Source organism: Dryobates pubescens, chromosome 24, assembly GCF_014839835.1.
Source record: "Dryobates pubescens isolate bDryPub1 chromosome 24, bDryPub1.pri, whole genome shotgun sequence".
NCBI classification, from domain to species: Eukaryota; Metazoa; Chordata; class Aves; order Piciformes; family Picidae; genus Dryobates; species Dryobates pubescens.
Window position 1 is genome coordinate 15604514 of NC_071635.1, and position 21802 is coordinate 15626315.

At 58.5% G+C, this 21802-nt stretch overlaps 1 protein-coding gene across 3 annotated transcripts; it reads right to left on the reverse strand.

Annotated features, from left to right (window-relative positions):
- Positions 1-1597: 1597 nt before the first annotated feature.
- TMEM150C (transmembrane protein 150C) lies at positions 1598-18270 on the reverse strand. 3 transcript variants are annotated; one of them, XM_054172722.1, is made up of 8 exons: positions 18187-18270; positions 11751-11832; positions 10767-10820; positions 9120-9152; positions 8957-9024; positions 7616-7743; positions 4089-4266; positions 1598-2416 (listed from the first exon to the last, which is right to left on the reverse strand). In XM_054172722.1, the coding sequence occupies exons 2-8, from the start codon at positions 11828-11830 to the stop codon at positions 2208-2210; spliced, it is 750 nt and encodes a 249-aa protein (XP_054028697.1). In that variant the 5' UTR covers positions 11831-11832; positions 18187-18270; the 3' UTR covers positions 1598-2207. The 3 variants fall into 3 exon arrangements, with proteins under 3 accessions (XP_054028697.1, XP_054028696.1, XP_054028695.1); XM_054172721.1 differs by lacking the exon at positions 18187-18270 and adding an exon at positions 17827-18027; XM_054172720.1 differs by lacking the exon at positions 18187-18270 and adding an exon at positions 17827-18027 and having other exon boundaries at positions 11751-11835.
- Between the last annotated feature and the right edge of the window lie 3532 nt (positions 18271-21802).

Genomic DNA, 21802 nt, shown 5'->3' on the forward strand with positions numbered 1-21802 from the left:
TCCCCTTGGGTTCTAGCAGCCTGGGGGGTGGCTGGATTGATCTCTCAGCAGCTGTGCCAGCGGTTGCTGTGCCCAGCAGCCTGGCAGGAGCAGCCTGGCTGTGCTCAGCAGAGCAGGCTGGGCACCACCGGTTGGGTTTATTGGCATGCAGCATGCCACTGCTCTGAGCTCTACAGCATGGCTTCCATCTCCAGGGGAAGTGGCAGATGTGGTCACAAATCTTACCCAAAGGTGACCCCTTCTAGGGGAGGAGCACAAGGCCATCAATCTGTCCCTGCCCCTTTGGTGGTTGAGCTCTGGTCCCTCAGGTAGAAACTCGAGGTAGTACTCACACCTTGTTGTGCAGCGTGGAGGTGGCCAAGCCATGGTTCCCTCCTCAGGTGCAGGAGCACTTGGCTAACCTTGTCAGCAGTTTTGGGGGGGGGGGGGGTAAGTGGAAGGAGGAGGCTTGTGTGGCCTCCACATTCCTCCCTGGTGCTGTGGGAGCACAGACCAGCAGCCCTCCACCCAGCCTCTGGGTCTGCTCTGCTCCCCATGTGCTTATCAGCAGTATTGGTTTGTGCTTTTTCGTGCTGCCAGCAGGAGCCCACAGCTGCTTTTTGCTGCTGTGCCTTTGGGCCACCCTCAGAGCAGCCTTCCAGCAAAGCTGCTCACTAATGGCACAGCTAAGAGGAGGCCTCCAGCAGCCCAGCAGCAAAAGCCTGGAGGGTGCTCTGGCTTTACAACATGACTGCCTGAGAACAATTCTTGGCCCACAGGAGGCAAAGGGCAGGCTGAAGCTCTTCTTCCTAAACTGCTTTGGACAGAAGATTGTCCTCAACTGTTTCTCCCTCCAGGAGAGGCCTCTGACCTTTGCAGAAGGCCAAACAGTCCCTGTGCCTTTTCCCTCTCTGCCAGCAATGCCACACTGCAGCACAGGCTGCCCTTCAAATGCCTTTTCGTTTCCCATGCTGCTTCCCTGCAGCTCAGACAAGCTGCAAGCCTAAGCTGAGCCTGACTGGAGGGAAACAGAATCCATGCTCATGAGAAGCAGCCCCCAGCACTCCCCTGCCAGCCCTTCCCAAACTCAGGTGTTCAAACAGAGCCTCTGAGCTCCTGCTTTAAAAAACCCAACCAACTAACCAACCACACAACTCAAGAGCTTCTGTTTGCAAGCCTCCCTTCAAGGGGGGGAGAAGCCCTTCTAGTGTTGCCTGCTCCCCTTCTGCCCCTCCAGCCCTCAGAACTGCCTCCCTGCCACCTTGGCAACCCACTTAAACCTGACTCCACTCAGGACTGCTGACCATACTGGGGGCCCAGGGTCTGCTGTCAGCATGTCTCAAGTTTTGACATCTAATTGCACCAGGAGAAATCCAGACCCTGTGCCCAGAACCACCTGCAAGGGTTCTGTTCTCCTTGAAGGTGAGCTCAGTGTTGCTAACACCAAGCTTCCCCCTTCCACGAACAGAAAGGAAACCCCCAAACAGCTCCTGGAACACTACACACACGTGGTGGAAGCACTGCACACAGGGAGCAGCCTCTCCTGGGTGATCTGAGCACACAGACCCTCACACCTCCATCCAGTGCTTCCCTTCCCTCAGTGCCCACTGGTGAGCCAAGCACAGGACCCCACTGTCCCAGCTCCTCTGGCCTGGCAGCCACAAGGCAGCATCCACCACATGCCCTCATCACAGCAGTTTCTCCCAGACCTGCCTTGGCCACCTTGCTGCTTTCTAGGCTGGAGGAGATGCCTGCCTGCCTGCCCAACACAGAGACCATCCAGTTGGGGTCTTCCACTGCCTGCTTCCAAGTGCAGGAGGAACAGCCACTCGCTGTCTCTCTCCCTACCATCTTCCACCAGCTGGCAGCCAAGCAACACAAGAAACACGTGAAAGATGCAGTCTGGTGCCCTAGGAACCAGCCACTCCTGAAGGCTCTTGGTGCCTGGAGAAGCCCTTTTCCTTCACCTCCTCCTCTGCAGGGCAGCCTGTCCCAGCAGAGCCCCTCCAGGGCTGGCTGCTGAGCCGTGTGATGGAGCCTGGGCAGCTCTGGCTGAGGAGGGAGCCGCTGCTCTCCCAGCCCACAGCTGCTCCCCCGGGGCCCTCCGAGCCCTTTGGCAATGCCCCCATGATTGCACATGAAAACAAACTCATCCCAAAGTGTAAATGAGGTCATGTTTACCCCCTGAGCCCACACCTGCCCCCCTCCCCCCCTTGCCAGAGGACAGCCTACACCTGGTCTGTCTGGTACTCGGAGGCCTCCGACAAGCTCTCGGAGAAGCTCAGAAAGTTCTCCTGGTACTCAGAGCAAACTATCTCAAACCTGTAGTGCCTGAACTCCACTGCAAAGGTGCCAAAGTAGCACAGGAAGCACATCACCAGGCCCCACTGGATCCTGGAGGCGTGCATGTGAATGCCCTGTGCCATCAGGATGAAATCTGGAGGAGGGAAGTCAAGGAGCTCTAATGGAAGCAGAGGCACAGCCCAGGAGGAAAGCAAGCCAAGGGGCAAGACAGTAAGCATCAGCATCACCAAAGTCACCCTGGTGACAGCCAACCCAGGCAGCCACCAGCAGCAGTGCCAGAGATGGAGGGGATGTCAGGTGCCTGACAGTGCCCAGGGCACACAGGAGCAGGGCTGCCTGACCCCAGATCAGGCTGATGAAAGAGTTCCAGAGGAAGAGACCTGGGCAAAGAGAGGTCAATGGCTTGCTTGGACACCCAGCTAGCCAGGGACAGAGCCAGGAAGCTGGAGATCTGGCTGTGGGCCCTCATCCCCCACCTGCCAGGAGCCTCCCAGAGTGAAGCAGGTCAGGTCTCTGCACTGCAGGCAATGGGGGCAGCTTTCAAACCACACCATGCAGTATTTAATCCTCCTTAAATCACCTGGCAAAACCACCCTGTGAAACCCAGCAGCACCAGTGAGCCAGAACAGCAGGGACTGCAAGGACAACAGAGATGGTGAAGGGTCTGGAGAACCCTGGTGAGGAGCAGCTGAGGGAGCTGGGGTTGATTAGTGTGGAGAAGAGGAGGCTCAGGGGGGACCTCATTGCTCTCTACAGCTCCCTGAAAGGAGGCTGCAGTGAAGTAGGGGTTGGGCTCTTCTCCTTAGGTGATAGAAGGAGAGGAAATGTCCTGAAATTGTGCCAGGGGAGGGTTAGGTTGAAGAGGAGGAAAAATGTCATTGCTGCCAGAGTGGTCAGGGGTTGGCAGAGGCTGCCCAGGGACGTGGTGGAGTCCCCATGGCTGGAGGAGTTGCAGCAAGCTGTGGCCATGGCACCTGAGGCCATGATTTGGTGGCCATGGTGGGGTTAGCTCAGTGGTTGCAATCAATGATCTCAGAGGACTTTTCCAACCCAAACAGTTCTCTAAGAGCCTCCATTCCCTGCTGCAGAGAGTGCAGGACACATGACACCTGGCTGCCCAGCCCAGTACCATGGAACATTAGAGGTTGGAAGGGACCTCCAGAGATCATCATAGAGTCAATGAGGTTGGAAGGGACCTCCAGAGATCATCATAGAGTCAATGAGGTTGGAAGAGCCCTCAAAGATCAAGTCCAACCTGTCACCCAAGACCTCATGACTACTAAACCATGGCACCAAGAGCCAGGCCAAGGGGGAATGGTTTGAAGCTGAGGCAGAGCAGGGTCAGACTGGAGCTGAGGAAGAAGTTCCCCAGCAGGAGGGTGGTGAGACTGCAGAACAGGCTGCCCAGGGAGGCTCTGGATGCCCCCCACCTGGGGGTGAGTCCAACCCCCCCTGCCAGAGCAGGGTCACCCAGGGTGGTCTGCACAGCAATGCCTCCAGGTGGGGTTGGAAAGTCTCCAGAGAAGGACACTCCACAACCTCTCTGAGCAGCCTGCTCCAGGGCTCTGTCACCCTCACTGCAAAGTTTCTCCTCACGTTAAGGTGAAACCATCTCTGCTCAAGCCTTGTACCTGGTGTTCCTTGGCTTATCGCTGAGCACCACCCAACAGAGCTTGGCCTCCTCCCCTTGCCCCCCACCCCTCAGCTATTGAGAGACAGTGATCAGATCCCTCTCAGCCTTCTCTTCCCCAGACTCAGCAGCCCCAGGGCTCCCAGGCTTCCCAGGGAGCAGGGCCAAAGGATACAGAGCACCACGCAGAGGGTGATGCTGGCCGAGAGGGCCACCCGTGGGATCCCCACCTTCCGCCCCTCGTTCTTCAGGTTGATCTTGAGGGTGAGGGCAGACTGGATCCAGCATGCCAGGGTCCCAAAGCCAAAGGTCAGCGAGGTGCCCACGTTGTGGATCTCCTCATCGTTGGAGAGCTGGGGACCAGCAAAGTGCTGACTGTCTGGTGGCCACCGGAGCTACCCGCTGGCCACCTGGGGCTGATGCTGCAGGGGCACGGGGGGGAGGGATGTATGGCACAGAGAGGGGGGAGGGATGTGTGGCACAGAGAGGGGAAGGGATGTGTGGCACAGAGAGGGGGGAGGGAGGGATGTGTGGCACAGGATGGGGGAGGGAGGGATGTGTGGCACAGAGAGGGGGGAGGGAGGGATGTGTGGCACAGGATGGGGGAGGGAGGGATGTGTGGCACAGAGAGGGGGGAGGGATGTGTGGCACAGAGAGGGGGGAGGGATGTGTGGCACAGAGAGGGGGGAGGGATGTGTGGCACAGAGAGGGGGGGGAGGGATGTGGGGCACAGAGAGGGGGGAGGGATGTGTGGCACAGAGAGGGGGGGAGGGATGTGTGGCACAGAGAGGGGGGGAGGGAGGGATGTGTGGCACAGGATGGGGGAGGGAGGGATGCGTGGCACAGAGAGGGGGGAGGGATGCGTGGCACAGAGAGGGGGGAGGGATGTGTGGCACAGAGAGGGGGGAGGGATGTGTGGCACAGAGAGGGGGGAGGGATGTGTGGCACAGAGAGGGGGGAGGGATGTGTGGCACAGAGAGGGGGAGAGGGATGTGTGGCACAGAGTTGGGAGGAGGGATGTGTGGCACAGAGTTGGGAGGAGGGATGTGTGGCACAGAGAGGGGGGAGGGATGTGTGGCACAGAGAGGGGGGAGGGATGTGTGGCACAGAGAGGGGGGAGGGATGTGTGGCACAGAGAGGGGGGGAGGGATGTGTGGCACAGAGAGGGGGGGAGGGATGTGTGGCACAGAGAGGGGGGAGGGATGTGTGGCACAGAGAGGGGGGGAGGGATGTGTGGAACAGAGTTGGGGGGAGGGATGTGTGGCACAGAGAGGGGGGAGGGATGTGTGGCACAGAGAGGGGGGAGGGATGTGTGGCACAGAGAGGGGGGAGGGATGTGTGGCACAGAGAGGGGGGAGGGATGTGTGGCACAGAGTTGGGGGGAGGGATGTGTGGCACAGAGCTGGGGGGAGGGATGTGTGGCACAGAGCTGGGGGGAGGGATGTGTGGCACAGAGCTGGGGGGAGGGATGTGTGGCACAGAGAGGGGGGAGGGATGTGTGGCACAGAGAGGGGGGAGGGATGTGTGGCACAGAGTTGGGGGGAGGGATGTGTGGCACAGAGGGGGGGGGAGGGATGTGTGGCACAGAGGGGGGGGGAGGGATGTGTGGCACAGAGTTGGGGGGAGGGATGTGTGGCACAGAGCTGGGAGGAGGGATGTGTGGCACAGAGAGGGGGGAGGGATGTGTGGCACAGAGAGGGGGGAGGGATGTGTGGCACAGAGAGGGGGGAGGGATGTGTGGCACAGAGAGGGGGGAGGGATGTGTGGCACAGAGAGGGGGGGAGGGATGTGTGGCACAGAGTTGGGGGGAGGGATGTGTGGCACAGAGGGGGGGGGAGGGATGTGTGGCACAGAGGGGGGGGGAGGGATGTGTGGCACAGAGCTGGGGGGAGGGAGGGATGTGTGGCACAGAGGCTGGGGCAGGATGGACTATGGGCCTGGCTCCTGGGAGAAGTTGCTAGAAGCTTCCCTGGCTCCAAGCTGGACCTGCCTATGGCCAAGGCCAGCCAGTCAGCAGTGGTGGTAGCACCTCTGTGCTGATGTATTCAAGAAGGGAGAACTGGCAGGGCTGGAAGGGAGCTCCAGGCTCAGCCAGCCCCAGCCCCCTGCCCTGGGCAGGGACACCTCACACCACAGCAGGTTGCTCACAGCCACCTCCAGCCTGGCTGCAAACACCTCCAGCCAGGAGGCTTCCACCACCTCCCTGGGCAGCCTGGGCCAGGCTCTCACCACCCTCCTGGCCAACAACTTCTTCCTCACATCCAGTCTCAATCTCCCCACTTCCAGTTTTGTTCCATCCCCCTTATAAAAGCTGCAGGGAAGTGGGAAGGGAGAGAAACAACTCTGCAAACACCAAGGTGAGTGAGGAAGGAAGCAAGGGAGAGGTGCACCAAATTCCCCTGCAGCCCTTGGGGGGAGGCAGCAGGCTGAGCCTCTGCAGCCCACAGAGATTAATGGTGGAGCAGATGCCCACCTGCAGCCTGGGGAGCACCCTACAGCAGAGCAGGTGGCTGTGACTCCTAAGAGAAGCCTGCAGTGGAGCAGTCTGTTCCCCTGGGGAAGGGACCCACGCTGGAGCTGCTGGTGAAAAACTGCAGCCCCTGGGAAGGACTCATGCTGGAGAATTTCATGGAGGGACTCTCTCCCAAGGGACCCCACAATGGAGGAGGGAAGGAGAGGAAACAGCCTGAAATTGTGCCAGGGGAGGGTTAGGTTGGAGAGGAGGAAAAATGTCTTTGGTGCCCAGAGTGGTCAGGGACTGGCAGAGGCTGCCCAGGCAGGTGATGGAGTTCCCATGGCTGGAGGTGTTCCAGCAAGCTGTGGCCATGGCACCTGGGGCCAGGGTTTGGTGGCCATGGTGGGGTTAGCTCAATGGTTGCAATCAATGATCTCAGAGGACTTTTCCAACCCAAACAGTTCTCTAAGAGCCTCCATTCCCTGCTGCAGAGAGTGCAGGACACATGACACCTGGCTGCCCAGCCCAGTACCACAGAACATGAGAGGCTGGAAGGGACCTCCAGAGATCATCATAGAATCACAGAGTCAATGAGGTTGGAAGAGCCCTCAATGATCAAGTCCAACCTGTCACCCAAGACCTCATGACCACTAAACCATGGCACCAAGAGCCAGGCCAAGGGGGAATGGTTTGAAGCTGAGGCAGAGCAGGGTCAGACTGAAGTGTTAGAATGTTAGAGGTTGGAAGGGACCTCCAGACATCATCAAATCCAACCCCCCCCTGCCAAAAGCAAGAATGGTCAGGGCTTGGCAGAGGCTGCCCAGGGAGGTGGTGGAGTCCCCATGGCTGGAGGTGTTGCAGCAAGCTGTGGCCATGGCACCTGGGGGCCATGGTTTGGTGGCCATGGTGGGGGTGGGCTGATGGTTGGGCTTGGTGACCTCGGAGGTCTTCTCCAGCTGAAACCATTCTGTGATTCAATGACCTGTGCCAACCCCTGTGGCTTCAGCAGGTGCCCTGCCCTGGCTCTCAGCAGCTCAAGGGTGACCATGCAGGTGCAAACCCTGCTGGCAACAGGTGGGAGATGAGGGTGGCCCTTCCTCTCAGGCACCACCTGGGGGGCAGACAGAGGGGGCAGAGCAGGTACAGGGAGGGCTGGGGCACGGCCAGGCTCCTGCTGGAGGTCACAGCCCTCAGCAGCTCTGCTGGCAAGGCAGGGGGCTCCCAGCAGAGCCCCAGAGGAGCAGTACCTGGAAGTTTCCCAGCAAGGTCATGCCAAAAGAGGCCAAGCACAAGGCCACCAGGCCGCTGACGTTCAGCCACGGGCTCAGCACCTTGGGCTTCAGCTGGATGAAGCGCAGCACAGCCATCACCAGTGCTGGGAAGGAAACACAGGGCAAGGCACAGCATCAGACACCACCTGGCTGGGGCCTCGTGGAGCCCTCAGCCTCTTCCCAGGAGAGGAAGAGAGGAGAGAGCTTGCTGCAGGCTGGGCTGCCCTGCTGCTTCTGCACCACCCAACCCCACTCAGGCCCTGGCCAGGCTCAGCACAGCAAGAAGACAATTTAGCCTGCTGGTGAACCTCTCTTTAACCTGATGCTTGCCTCCTCCCTGGAGGGCTTCAAGGCCAGGCTGGATGAGACCTTGAGCACCTTGGGCTGGTAGGAGGCGTCCCTGCCCATCATGGCAGGTGATCTTTAAGGTCCCTTCTAACCCAAAGCATTCTCTGAGCTCCCACACCTCCTCCTCCTCTTGAGATGCTTTGTCTAGGAGCTGGGGAATGCAAATCTCCTGGGGGAAAGCAGAGCCCCCTCACGTTTGGCTGTGAAGCAGCCAGCACATGGACCTCACCATGCACTCACACTGCAGCAGCTGGGCTTGCACCAACTGCCACTGCACCCAGGGGCACTGAGCTCTCTGGCAGGGGGCAGAGCAAACCCCACCTGTGCTAGAAAAGGTGGGAACAGCACAGAGGTATTGCTGCACCACCACCACCATGCCCACTGCTGCTTCTCCTCTGGAACAGGCTGCTGGGGCCATGAACATCAGACCAGGTGCCTGCTGCTATTCCTCCCCAGATGCAGGACCCTGCACTTGTCCTTCTTGGCCTTCATGAGGTTTGCCTGCAGCCAGCTCTCAGCCTGACCAGCTCTCCTTGGATGGCAGCACAGCCTGAGGGGTGCCAGCCACCCTCCCACCCCCCCTGTTTGCTCCCATCAGGACCTTGCTGAGGGAGCACTCAGAGCCCTCAGCCAGGTGGTTAACGAAGAGATGGAACAAAACTGGGCCCAGTCCTGATCCCTGGGGGAACACCACTGGCCACAGGCCTCCAAGGTGACTCTGTGCCACTGCTGCCAACCCTCTGAGCTCTGCTGTGAATCCAGTTTGCCATCCACCTCAAGGACCAAGAGTCAGCAGGGCCAGCCCCAACTGCTTCGCATCCCGAGAGGTGAAGGTAGCAGACTTAGGAAACGAGCAGAGAGTTGGGTTTGGGGATACTCCCCAAGGCAATTTCTTCTCCTTGTGGCGTTTCCTTCTTCCTCCCACTGCTGGGAAAGCCCCATGAGAACCATTCCTGTGGTGGCTCCTACCTAGAAAGGCTGCCATGTTCATGACCTGGCTGAAGACGCAGCTCGCCGGAGGGGCATCACCTGCAATGCTTAGAGAGCACAGAGGCCATCAGAGGGGAGGGAGCAAGGACACAGCCACCCACCACCAAGCACAGCAGCCAGGGGCAGCAAATCCTTCACTTACCTTATATAAGGTGGTCTTTTGGAGCCAGGTTTCCTAAGAGACGTAAAGAAGACTCAGGAGTTTGTTTCACACAGTCCCAGGGTGGCTGGGGGGGGGGCTGGAAGAGATCTCTGGGGGTTACCCACTCCAAACCCCCTGGGGGTTGGAAGGGACCTCTGGGGGGTGGAAGGGACCTCTGGGGATCATCTACTCCAACATCTCTGGGGACTGGAAGGGACCTCTGGGGATTACCCACTCTAAAAATCCCTGTGGGTTGGAAGAGACCTCTGGGGATTACCCACTCCAACATCCCTGGGGGCTGGAAGGGACCTCTGGGGATTACCCACTCCAACATCCCTGGGGGTTGGAAGGGACCTCTGGGGATCAGCTACTCCAAACCCCCTGGGGGCTGGAAGGGACCTCTGGGGGGTGGAAGGGACCTCTGGGGATCATCTACTCCAACATCTCTGGGGACTGGAAGGGACCTCTGGGGATCATCCACTCCAACATCCCTGTGGGTTGGAAGGGACCTCTGGGGATTACCCACTCCAAACCCCCTGGGAGTTGGAAAGGACCTCTGGGGGTTGGAAAGGACCTCTGGGGATCATCTACTCCAAACCCCCTGGGGACTGGAAGGGACTTCTGGGGATCATCCACTCCAAACCCCCTGGGGGCTGGAAGGGACTTCTGGGGATCATCCACTCCAACATCCCTAGGGATTGGAAGGGACCTCTGGGGATTACCCACTCTAGAAACCCCTGTGGGTTGGAAGGGACCTCTGGGGATTACCCACTCCAACCCCCCTGCTAAAGCAGGGCCACCCTCAGCAGCTTGCCAAGGACTGCAATATCCAGGTGGGTTTTGAAATCCCTTCAGAGGAGGAGACTCCACAGCCCCTCTAGCAGCCTGCTCCAAGGCTCTGACACCCTCAAAGTGAGGAAGTTTTTCCCTCATGTTGAAGTGAAACCTCCTGGGTTCCAGTTTGCACCCACTGGCCCTTGCCCTGTCACTGGACACCACTGGAAAGTGCCCAGCCCCAGCCCCTGGACCCTCACCCTTTAGAGATTGATAAGATCCCTCTTCAGCCTGCTCTTTTTCCAGGCTCAACAGCCTCCCATTTAGCCTCCATTGCTTCAGAGAAACAAGTGACTGGATTCCCTATTCCAGGAAGGCTCTGGAGGGGCTGGAAGGTGTCCAGAGCAGGGCCAGGAGGAGGAGCAGAGGGCTGGAGCTGCTCTGAGCACAGCCTGAGAGAGTTGGGGTTGTGCAGGCTGCAGAGGAGAAGGCTCCCAGGAGACCTTCTGGTGGCCTCCCAGGAGCTGCAGGGGGCTGCAAGCAAGCTGGGGAGGGACTTTGGAGGGGGTGAGGGAGGGATAGGACTGGGGGGATGGAGGAGAACTGGAAGTGGGGAGCTGGAGATTGGCTGTGAGGAAGAAGTTGTTGGCCAGGAGGGTGGTGAGAGCCTGGCCCAGGCTGCCCAGGGAGGTGGTGGCAGCCTCCTGGCTGGAGGTGTTTGCAGCCAGGCTGGAGGTGGCTGTGAGCAGCCTGCTGTGGTGTGAGGTGTCCCTGCCCATGGCAGGGGGGGGGGTTGGAGCTAGCTGAGCCTTGAGGTCCCTTCCAGCCCTGCCAATGCTGTGACTGACTGGCAAGCCCCCAGGCAGCTCTTACCTATCTGGTACACTTAGTGGGACAATCTTATTATCTTCCACTGCTATGAAGTACCTGCAAAACAAATAAGTCACTAAATACATACAGTCCAGATATCACTCAGATGCAAGTGTCTCAAGGCTCTCCTGGAGGCAGCCCCTCTTCCTCCCTGCTCAAGCAGGCAGGTTTGCTCACTCCCCAGCTTCAGCTCCGTGCCTTCCTTCGTGCTGCAGCTGTCTTGCATGGCCAGGTAGGCAAAGAGGGTCACTGAGCTGAGCTGCCCTTCAAAGTGACCACCCAAGGGGTTCACTTACAACATGTGGTCCATCTGGTTTGCCGTGGTGTGTCCCCTCCCCCTTCCACAAGAGCTGCTTTGATACAAGCAGAGGGGATGGGACCAGGAGAACAGCAAGCCACAGGGGTCAGGAAAACAGCTTAAGCTGCCCCTGCTGCTGAAAAACACAGCCCCAGAGCAGAGCCAGAACCATAGCCTGCAAACTAACTGCTTCCTAGCTGCTCTCTGCGTGTTTACTGCTCCCAGACTGATGCTGCAGTGGTTTGGCTGCCTGCTTGGAGAGAGCCCAGCTCAGGGGAAGTGTATGCCTTGTGCTGCAAGTGGCAGTGAGGAAGGGAGAGGTCAGCACTCAGCTGCTGCCAGCCTGAGGGGTTGGAGTTTGCATCCCAAAGAAGGAGCATCTCCAAGAGCTCTCCTAAGCCATTCAGAGGAAAGGTGGTGGAAGGGAACTTTTTGCCCTTGTTTTTGGCTGTCTCTCCTGGTGCCAGGAAGAAGGCAGGCTCAGAAACTTGACCTGGGGAGCACAGAAGCTCAGCAATAAAAACGGGACCCTCCAGGCCATGAACTGCCACAGCCTGGCCCAGCCACACAAGGACAGAGCATTCCCAAACACTCCCTGTGCTGAGATGCAGCTCACACCACAGTGGTTCATTCCAGCTGCCCCAACCTCACTTGCATCTCCCACACCAGCAGCAGGAGACCAAACTTACACTATCCATAATCCAGCTGAGGTAAACAGGGTGAACACAAGAGGTAAGAACATCCACACGCTGCACTTCTTCCCATCCATGCCTGCTAGAAACAAAGGAGAAGGTAAAGACCAAAGAGAGAAGGCAGAGCTACCACCCTGCCTCAGCTTCCCCCCCTCTGGAAGCAGGAAGAGCACCCACACAGCAGGGGCTTCAGCATCCCAGCAGCCAGGTGCTGATGGCAAGGCAGCAGCAAACCTTTCCCACTGCCACGGTCAGCCTAGGAGGTTAAGCTGCTGCACAAAGGCAGCACCACCCACACTGGGCATGAAGAACACCAAGGCACAGAGCCTGGGGTGTGAAGGCTTTTGGGACACAGCTACAGGATCTGAGTGGCTTCCACTGAATGGTTTCAAAGCCATTGTCCCCTGTCCTTGTCTCTTTTGCTTGATACTCAGTGGTAGGATGAGAGGCAATGGTAGAATCACAGAATGGTCAGGGTTGGAAGGGAGCTCCAGGCTCAGCCAGCCCCAGCCCCCTGCCATGGGCAGGGACACCTCACACCACAGCAGGTTGCTCACAGCCACCTCCAGCCTGGCTGCAAACACCTCCAGCCAGGAGGCTTCCACCACCTCCCTGGGCAGCCTGGGCCAGGCTCTCACCACCCTCCTGGCCAACAACTTCTTCCTCACAGCCAATCTCCAGCTCCCCACTTCTACTTCTGCTCCAGCCCCCCCAGTCCTGTCCCTCCCTCCCCCCCTCAAAAGTCCCTCCCCAGCTCTCTTGCAGCCCCCTGCAGCTCCTGGGAGGCCACCAGAAGGTCTCCTGGGAGCCTTCTCCTCTCCAGCCTGCACAACCCCAACTCTCTCAGGCTGTGCTCAGAGCAGCTCCAGCCCTCTGCTCCTCCTCCTGGCCCTGCTCTGGACACCTTCCAGCCCCTCCACAGCCTTCCTGGCACAGAGGCTGCAGAGCTGGCCCCAGAGCTGCAGCTGTGGGCTCAGCAGAGTGGAGCAGAGGGGCAGAATCCCCTCCCTGGCCCTGCTGGCCACACTTCTCTTGCTGCAGCCCAGGCTCTGCTTGGCTCTCTGGGCTGCAAGTGCTCCCTGCTGGCTCCTGGGGAGCTTCTCCTCCCCCAGCACCCCTAAATCAATGGACACAAACTCAATCACATGAGACTCCATCTCAACATGGGGAGAAACTTCTTTACTCTGAGGGTGCTGGAGGCCTGGAGCAGGCTGCCCAGGGAGGTTGTGGAGTCTCCTTCTCTGGAGACCTTCAAACCCCACCTGGATGTGTCCCTGTGTGACCTGCCCTGGGTGATCCTTTGGCAGGAGGGTTGGACTCAATGATCTCTGGAGGTCCTTTCCACCCCCTAGCATTCTGTGACACTGATCCTCCACCTTCACCTCCCCAACCTAATGGCTGCTGCCTGAGCAGCAGCAAGCAGAAGGTGTGTTTGCCCTCCCAGAAGGCTGATGGCTTTATTGATAGAGGCCTGAGGAGGAGGTTTATTTGCTCCTTGAAATGCTTCCACTGTGCAGGAGCAAGCACAGCCAAGACACACACTGAAGGGGAAGGGGGCAGGAAGCCTGCCCAGGAGGATTGTCCTGTTGTCAGGAAAACACTGTCAGTGGCAAGGAACAGCCAAGGTAGAGGTGGAACCTGGCGAAGAAAGAGCCAGACCTGTCATGGCAGCTTGCAGGCAGCTTTTGAGCCAAGGGAAGAGCCTCAGCCCAGACTCTGCACAGCAGTTTTTCTTGGTTGTGTTGCCTCCTCCTTCTGCAGTTTAGGGCCCTGCAAGGCCAGAACAATTCCAGGGTTCCCTTCCCTTGCTACCCTGTCACTGTTTTTCCCCCCAGCAAACACAACAGGGACACTCAAGGTACTTCCCACACAGTGTCCTGAGACAAGTACAAGGTGAGGAAGGATCCCACAGAGCCATTTCTGTGCTGACCAGCTCTGCCTCCCTCCCCAGCATGAGGGTTTGTAGGAGTCAGTTACCTGGCAAGCAGACTCCCAGGCTGCTGCAGTCATGAACTGCTCTTACAGGAGGACCATGCCACACATTACACTTTGTGTCAGCCCACTGCAAACACAGTGGACAGGGAAGACCAGGGAGCAGCCTCCACCTCTTCCACAGAGGCCAAGCCTTCAAGCCTGCTGCCAGCAGCCTCTCCATCACCTCCAGAGGGCTTCAAACATCTGCTGGCCCAGAAACATCCCCAGGCAGGCTTTCCTGTAGGCAAGAGGCTACATTACATCACCTCCTGCACCAGACCTAGAGGGTAGAGGGGCTTTGCAGAGGGACCTGGCCAAGCTGGACAGATGGGCAGGGTCCAAGGGCAGGAGACTGAACACATCCAAGTGCCAGGTTCTGCACATTGGCCACAGCAACCCCAGGCAGTGCTACAGGCTGGGGGCAGAGTGGCTGAGAGCAGCCAGGCAGAGAGGGACCTGGGGGTGCTGGTTGATGGTAGGCTGAACATGAGCCTGCAGTGTGGCCAGGTGGCCAAGAGGGCCAATGGCATCCTGGCCTGCATCAGGAACAGTGTGGCCAGCAGGAGCAGGGAGGTCATTCTGACCCTGTGCTCAGCACTGGTTAGGCCACAGCTTGAGTCCTGTGTCCAGCTCTGGGCTCCTCAGGTTAGGAAAGAGGTTGAGCTGCTGGAAGGTGTCCAGAGAAGGGCAATAAAGCTGGGGAGGGGTCTGGGGCACAAGGCTGTGAGGAGAGGCTGAGGGAACTGGGGTTGCTTAGCCTGCAGAAGAGGAGGCTCAGGGGAGACCTTCTTGCTCTCTACCTGAAGGGAGGCTGTAGCCAGGTGGGGGTTGATCTCTTCTCCCAGGCAAGCAGCACCAGAACAAGAGGACACAGTCTCAAGCTGCACCAGGAGAGGTTTAGGCTGGATGTTAGGAAGAAATTCTTCATAGAGGGAGTGATTGCCCATTGGGATGAGCTGCCCAGGGAGGTGGTGGAGTCACCATCACTGGGGGTGTTTAGGAAGAGCCTGGATGGGGTGCTTGGTGCCATGGTTGATCAGATGGTGTTGGGTGATAGGGTGGACTTGATGATCTCGAAGGTCTTTTCCAACCTGGTTAATTCTATTCTATTCTACTCTTGCCCAGGCAAAGTCCACTCCTGCAGTGCCAAATCTGATGGGCCACTGGTTCAGCCAGCCAGGGCTGCAGTGGTTCCTCACAGGGAGCAGGAAATAAGACAGGGAGGGAACAAGTTCTCTCCCCAACTGTCTGGGTCTGGCCCAGCTCAGGAAATGAAGAGGAGGAAGCCAAACACTCCCCCACCATAGCTGCAGACTGGCCTAAGTCCCCAGGCTTTCCCTTCCTGCTGCTCCTCATGGGACAGGCAGCTCAGCTCTCTCCTAAGGGCACCAGGGAGCACCTCCTGTCTCACCAGACATACCAAGGATGCTGCACAGGGCAGCTCAGCAGCTCCTGGGTGCTGAGGAGCAGGCAGCAGGAGGGTGGAGAGTGTCCTGCCTTGAACACAGGACCAGCCCTCCCCAGGAAGCCAGGCCTGCAGCCTGCCAAAGCAAACACTTCTTGATGGAGCAAACAGCACTCCTCCAGAGACTGCTGCTCTGGCAGGCACCTCTCCCTTGCAGACACAACCATCCAGAGCATGCCTCAGCATTCACATCACAGAGCCACGGGATTGTTTGGGTTGGAAAAGCCCTCCAAGATCATCCAACCACCAACCCAACACCACCATGGCCACTAAACCATGGCCCCTGAGTTTCTTGAGCACCCCCAAGGATGGGGACTCCACCACCCCCCTGGGCAGCCTCTTCCAAGCCCTCCTGACCACTCGTGCAGCACAGAAATTCTTCCTCCTCTCCAACCTAACCTTCCCCTGGCACAATTTCAGGCCATTTCCTCTCCTGTCACCTGGATCCTCTATCCCTACAACCTCCTCTCAGGGAGCTGTAGAGAGCAATGAGGTCTCCCCTCAGCCTCCTCTTCTCCATACTCAACACCCCCAGCTCCCCCAGCCACTCCTTCTAAGACTTGTTCTCTAGAACAAAACATGCACTGACCCCATGCCAGGTAATCTTCAGCTGCTGTGAGAGTTTCTTCCATGGATTTTGAAGCCTCAGCAGCCTTCTTCTCCTCTCCTTCCTCCCATTCACTCCACTCTTCTCTCTCCACCTGTTCCCAGTGCTTTCCCTTCACTGCTCAAATGTCAGCCTTCACACATTCCCAGACTGCATCAGGTCAGAAGGGACCCTCCAAGGTCATCTTGTCCAACCCCCCCTGCAGCCAGCAGGGACACCTCCAACCAGATCAGGCTGCCCAGGGCCACATCAAGTCTGATCTTGAATGTCTGCAGGGATGGGGCCTCAACCACATCTCTGGGCAGCCTGTTCCAGTACTTCACCACTACCTTGATGAAGAACTTTCTCCTTATAGCCAACTTAAACCTACCCTGCTCCAGTTACAAACCACTGCCCCTGGTCCTATCCCCACAGGCCCTTCTAAACAGTCCCTCCCCAGCCTTCCCATAGGTCCCCTTCAGATATTGAAATGTAGCTCTAAGGTCTCCCTGGAGCCCTCTCTTCTCCAGGCTGAACAGCCCCAACTCTCCCAGCCCGTCCCCATAGCAGAGGCTCTCCAGTCCTCTGATCATCTTTGTGGCCTCCTCTGGACCTGCTCCATCAGGTCCAGGTCTCCCTTGTGTTGGGAGCCACATAGCTACACACAGCCCTGCAGGTAAGGCCTCCCCAGAGCAGAGGGGCAGGATCCTCTCTCTCCATCTCTGGCCACACTGCTTTGGAGGCAGCCCAGGCTGCCCTTGGCCTCCTGTGCTGCCAGTGCCCATTGCTGGCTCCCATCCACCTTCTCCCCCACCAGCACACCCCCCAAGTCCTTCTCTGCAGGGCTGCTCTCAACCTCATCATCTCCAGCATGGCTTATTCCTCCTAATACATTGCTTAGGATCATCTGCCCCATATCCCATAGACCTTCCCCCTGTTTCTTCACTCCCACTTATGCTGCAACCATTGTTTCAGGCTGGAAATCAGGGCTGGGAGCTGAAAGTGCCTGTGCTGGGCCAAACCACAGTCTTGCACTCTCAGGCTGCAAGGAAAAGGTTGGGGGGAGGACAGGAAATTGTGAACCCAAGGCAAAACAATTGAGAATGTCAGCACACAGCCCTGGCTCTTGAATCTCAACAGCAGACACTTGCAGCACCAAGAACCCTTAAAGGGGAAACGAAACAACTGTGCTGGCTTCTGCCATCCAGGCCCAGAGGATGCTGACAGCTGGGCACAGAGAGCAGCACAGGAAAATCGTTTGACTTTCAGCAGCACAGCAGTGGAAAGAGGAGGCAGGTGTTTGTCAGGGAAATGTGAGTCCCTGCTCTTCACCCTGCTCCCCATAGGCAGAAAAATCAGCAAGAGTCAAGTCCCCTTCTCTGAGGCAGCTGTGTCCACCTGAGCAGGACTCAAGGGGCCAGGCAGTGTTGGGATACAGCTACCACACATCCCCTGCTCCGCGCTGTTGGCAGCTGACTATGCCCCCGGACCTTGCTACGGTGCGAGGGCTCCGGGAATGCTGCTCGGGCAGCCCCTAAGGTCACGCTGCCAAGAAGCTTTGTTTAAAAGGCAAAAGATAAAGAAGGAGCAGCAGAAGGGAAGCTCGCTCAGAATTTCTCCAATCTTTACAGCCTGAGGGCTCTGAATCCCGGCTCTGGCACAAGCCTGCTGCGGGAAGGGAAGCTGAGGCTGAGATCCCGGGCGGCCCCGGCATCGCCCTGGGACATCGGCGCCCAGCCTTGCCTTGTCGCTTGCTGTCATCGGGAGGCAGGATCTCGCCTTCCCTCCCTTGAGGGACCACAGCACAGCCCAACCGCTTTCCCCCAAACCAACGGGACCCAGCCCGCACGTCAGGAATCCCGACTGGATCGGAGGAAGGCAGGACCTGTCCCACGCCACAGCCTCAGCCCAGGCGGGTTTGTGCACGGAGAGCTGCCGGCAGCCGACGGCCGTGCCCGGCTCCATCAGCACGACACCCCTCAGACCCGGAGGGAGGGATGCCGCAGGGGGCTGCGAAGGGGACGCCGAGATCACCACCTAGACCTCACCGTAGCCGGCTCCTCCGGGCGCTCGGTCAGGCGGCTCTGGGCGTCTCATCGGCGCGGTTGCACCGGCCGCGTCCCGGCAGGCTCAGGCCGCGCAGCGCCGGGGCTCCGGCTCCTTGCCGAGCGCTGCAGCAGCTCCGCGTCCCCCCCGCCGGGGCCAGCCCCTGGGCGGGCAGCGCTCCCACCGCCACCTCCCGCCGCAGCTCCCCGCCGCTGCGGCAGCCGGGCCGATGGGGCAGGGCAGTGCGGGGCAGGGCAGTGCCGGTCCGCGGGGTGGTGCCGCAGGGCGAAGGGGCACAGGGGAGCGGGCGGCACCCCGCGGTCCCCAGGCCGGCTGCCGGCCGTGGCGGGGGCGGCTCCTACCTGCTGGCGGCTCCGGGGGAGGGAGGGCGGGCAGCGGCGGGGCGCTGGGCCGAGGAGGCCGGGCCGGGGCCGGGGAAGCGGCCGGGGAAGCGGCCGGCGTCGCCCCCGCCCCGCCCCCGACGGGCGGGACTGCGGCCGCGGCTGGGCGGATGGCGGCGGCCGGGGGCGGCCCCGCGGAGCCGCTTGGCAAGCGCCGGGGCGTGACCAAATCGGGGAACCGGAGAATGGGTTGGGTGGGAAGAGCTCTCTAAGGTCATCCAGCCCAGCCCAGCCCAGCCCCGCCGCCGCCGCCGTCAAACCACGTCCCCAGGTGCCACGGCCACACCTTTCTTAACACCTCCAAGCATGGGGACTCCGCCACCCCCCTGGGCAGCCTCTGCCAATCCCTGACCACTCTTGCAATGAAGAGGCTTTTCCTCCTCTCCAGCCTAACCCTCCCCTGGCACAATTTCAGGCCATTTGCTCTCCTTCTATCACCTGAGACTAGGGAGAAGGGACCAACCCCCACCTGGCTCCAGCCTCTTCTCAGGGAGCTGCAGAGAGCAATGAGGTCTCCCCTCAGCCTCCTCTTCTCCACACTAATCGATCCCAGCTCCCTCAGCTGCTCCTCCCCAGCTCTGTTCTCCAGACCCTTCCCCAGCTTCATTGCCCTTCTCTGGACCTGCTCCAGCAAGCACCTCAATGTCTTTTTTAGGGTGAGGAGCCCCTCCTGGCACCCCAGAGCACCCCTCTGGCATGGCTTGGGTTTGGCAGTCTCCACCAAAAACACTCTGTGCCCCAGGCCAGCACTGTGTGGGATGCCATGGAGCTGTGGCTGGCACAGCCATCAGATGGGCTCAGACTGGGTGGAAACTGGCTCCTGCTTTGCCCTTTTCCTCCTCTCCCCAGCAGCATCCTCCCAGCCTGCAGCTCTGGACGCCTCCTGCTCCTCAGGTTCCTCAGGCACCGAGGAGGGCTCAGCACCCGAACCCTGTGGGCACACCTTTGCAGTCCTCCTGGGAAGTGATGCCCATTTGCTAAGCATTTTGGAAAACCTGGAAGAAGCAGCCACCCAGCAGCAGTAGAGCCCAGAAACAGCCTGGGCTGGGCTGCTCTCTTTGAGCTCCTTTCCCTGGCTGGTGGAATTGCCCCGGGAAGCATCCCTGTGGCTGGAATTTTGGGAGAACTTTTCCAGCCAAACATCTCAGTGCTCACCCTTTGGGAATGTTTCCTGAGGCAAAGGGATCTGTTTGCTGTCTGGTCCTTGTGGGATTAAGTCGACATCAGCAGCACCAATTTTTGCTCCCCTCTGTCCACTCCTCTCTCTGCCAGGATGCTCTGTGACTGGTGTCAGTTACTGACCACCTTGTCTGTTCTCCTGAACCCAAAATAAGGTGGCAGTCACTCGAAGTTTTCATAGACTCACAGAATGGTTTGGGTTGGAAGGGACCTTAAAGATCATCCAGTTCAAATTTCCCTGCCTTGGGCAGGGACAGCTCCCCCCAGCCCCAGGCTGCTCAAGCTCTCACCCACCCTTGCCTTGAACACCTCCAGGGAGGGGACAGCCACAGCCTCCCTGGGCAACCTGTGCCAGTGTCTCCCCACCCTCACTCTCAAGAATTTCTTCCCAATCTCCAGTCTCAATCTTTCCTCCTCCAGCTGAAAGCCATTGTCCCTCAGCCTGGCACTACGAGCCCCTGGCAAAGCTCCCTCCCCAGGGAGGAAGCCCCTCCGGCTTCCTTGTAGCCCCCTTCAGCTACTGCAAGGCTGCTCTGAGGTCTCCCTAAAAGCCTCCTCTTCAAGTTTTGCCCTGGTGCCACCTGCCTGAATGCACACCAGACCCCAGCAGGGAGCTGAGGTCAGTTGGTCAGTGGTTTATAGACTGTCTTTACAGAGGCTGAGCAAGGGAGGTGGTGGAGTCCCCATCCCTGGAGGTGCTCAAGAGGGGATTGGATGTGGCACTTGGAGCCACGGTTTAGTAATCATGAGGTCTTGGGTGATAGGTTGGACTGGATGATCTTTGAGGTCTTTTCCAGCCTTATCAATTCTATAAGACTGGAGGTGGCTGTGAGCAACCTGCTGTGGTGTGAGGTGTCCCTGCCCATGGCAGGGGCTTGGGGCTGGCTGAGCCTTGAGCTCCCTTCCAGCCCTGACAATTCTATGACTCTAAGACTCCTTCATCCTGCTGCTGTGGCCCTCAGGACACCCCTTGACAAGCTTCCCTCTCTTTGACTCCCCCTCCAAGGGTTACAGCCCCCTCAAAGCAGAGGTCCCCAGAGCCAGCAAGGCCCCAGCAAGGTCCCCTGAGCCCCAAAGTGGCTGTTTCTCTGCGGTGGTGGCACTGCAGGAAGGCAGCCACCCTGCTCGCTTCTCGGTGTTTTAAAGGCCAAGGCATCTATTTTTAGGGCTGGAATAACATTCTTCCTGCTCTGGTATTTCAAATCCTCTCTTATCCCAAGCTAATGAAATGTCTCCTCGCAGCATTTGCTTTTTGCAGCCCCATGGAATCACAGAATCACAGAATGTTAGGGGCTGGAAGGGACCTTGAGAGATCACCCACAGTCCAACCCCCCCCCTGCCAGAGCAGGGTCACCCAGAGCAGATCACACAGGAGCACATCCAGGTGGCTTTGAATATCTCCAGAGAGGGAGAGTCCACAACCCCCCTGGGCAGCCTGTTCCAGTGTTCTGTCACCCTTCTGTTCTTCCTTCTCTTCCCATGGAACTTCCTATGCCTCAAACTCCCACCACTGCCCCTTGGGCTGGCACTGGGCATCGTGGAGAAGAGCCTGCCAGAGAGCTCAGCCAAATTTCCCTCTGTGTGCACCCAATGCTGCCCCATGGCAGGGATGCACTAAGGAGCTGAAGGTCACTACTGGGCATGGCTTTTTCCTTGGGCAAGGAGGTGCTGTGGCCCCCACCTCACCTAGACAGACCCCCACATCAGAATCACAGAATGTTAGGGGCTGGAAGGGACCCTGAGAGATCATCCACAGCCCAACCCCCCCTGCCAGAGCAGGGTCACCCAGAGCAGATCACACAGGAGCACATCCAGGTGGGTGTGAATATCTCCAGAGAGGGAGACTCCACTACCCCCCTGGGCAGCCTGCTCCACTGTTCTGTCACCCTTGGGTTCCCAGAGTCACAGAATTTTAGGGGCCTGAAGGGACCTTGAAAGATGGAATGGGATGGGATAGGATAGGATAGGATAGGAATGGAATGGAATGGAATGGAATGGAATGGAATGGAATGGGATAGGATAGGATAGGATAGGATAGGATAGGATAGGATAGGAATGGAATGGGATAGGATAGGATAGGATAGGATAGGATAGGATAGGATAGGATAGGATAGGATAGGAATGGAATGGAATGGAATGGGATAGGATAGGAATGGAATGGGATAGGATAGGATAGGATGGGATAGGATAGGATAGGATAGGATAGGAATGGAATGGAATGGGATAGGATAGGATAGGATAGGATAGGATAGGATAGGATAGGATAGGAATGGAATGGAATGGGATAGGATAGGAATGGAATGGAATGGAATGGGATAGGATAGGATAGGATAGGATAGGATAGGATAGGAATGGAATGGAATGGGATAGGATAGGATAGGATAGGATAGGATAGGAT

Bases quoted from the DNA above. Each gene is read 5' to 3' on its own strand.
- TMEM150C (XM_054172720.1), bottom strand. From the start codon at position 17,875: ATGAGACGCCCAGAGCCGCCTGACCGAGCGCCCGGAGGAGCCGGCTAC. The intron at 11,836-17,826 runs GTGAGGTCTAGG...CTTTGTTTCTAG, and splicing joins GCCCGGAGGAGCCGGCTACG to CAGGCATGGATGGGAAGAAG. The intron at 9,025-9,119 runs GTAAGTGAAGGA...GTGCTCTCTAAG, and splicing joins AAAAGACCACCTTATATAAG to CATTGCAGGTGATGCCCCTC.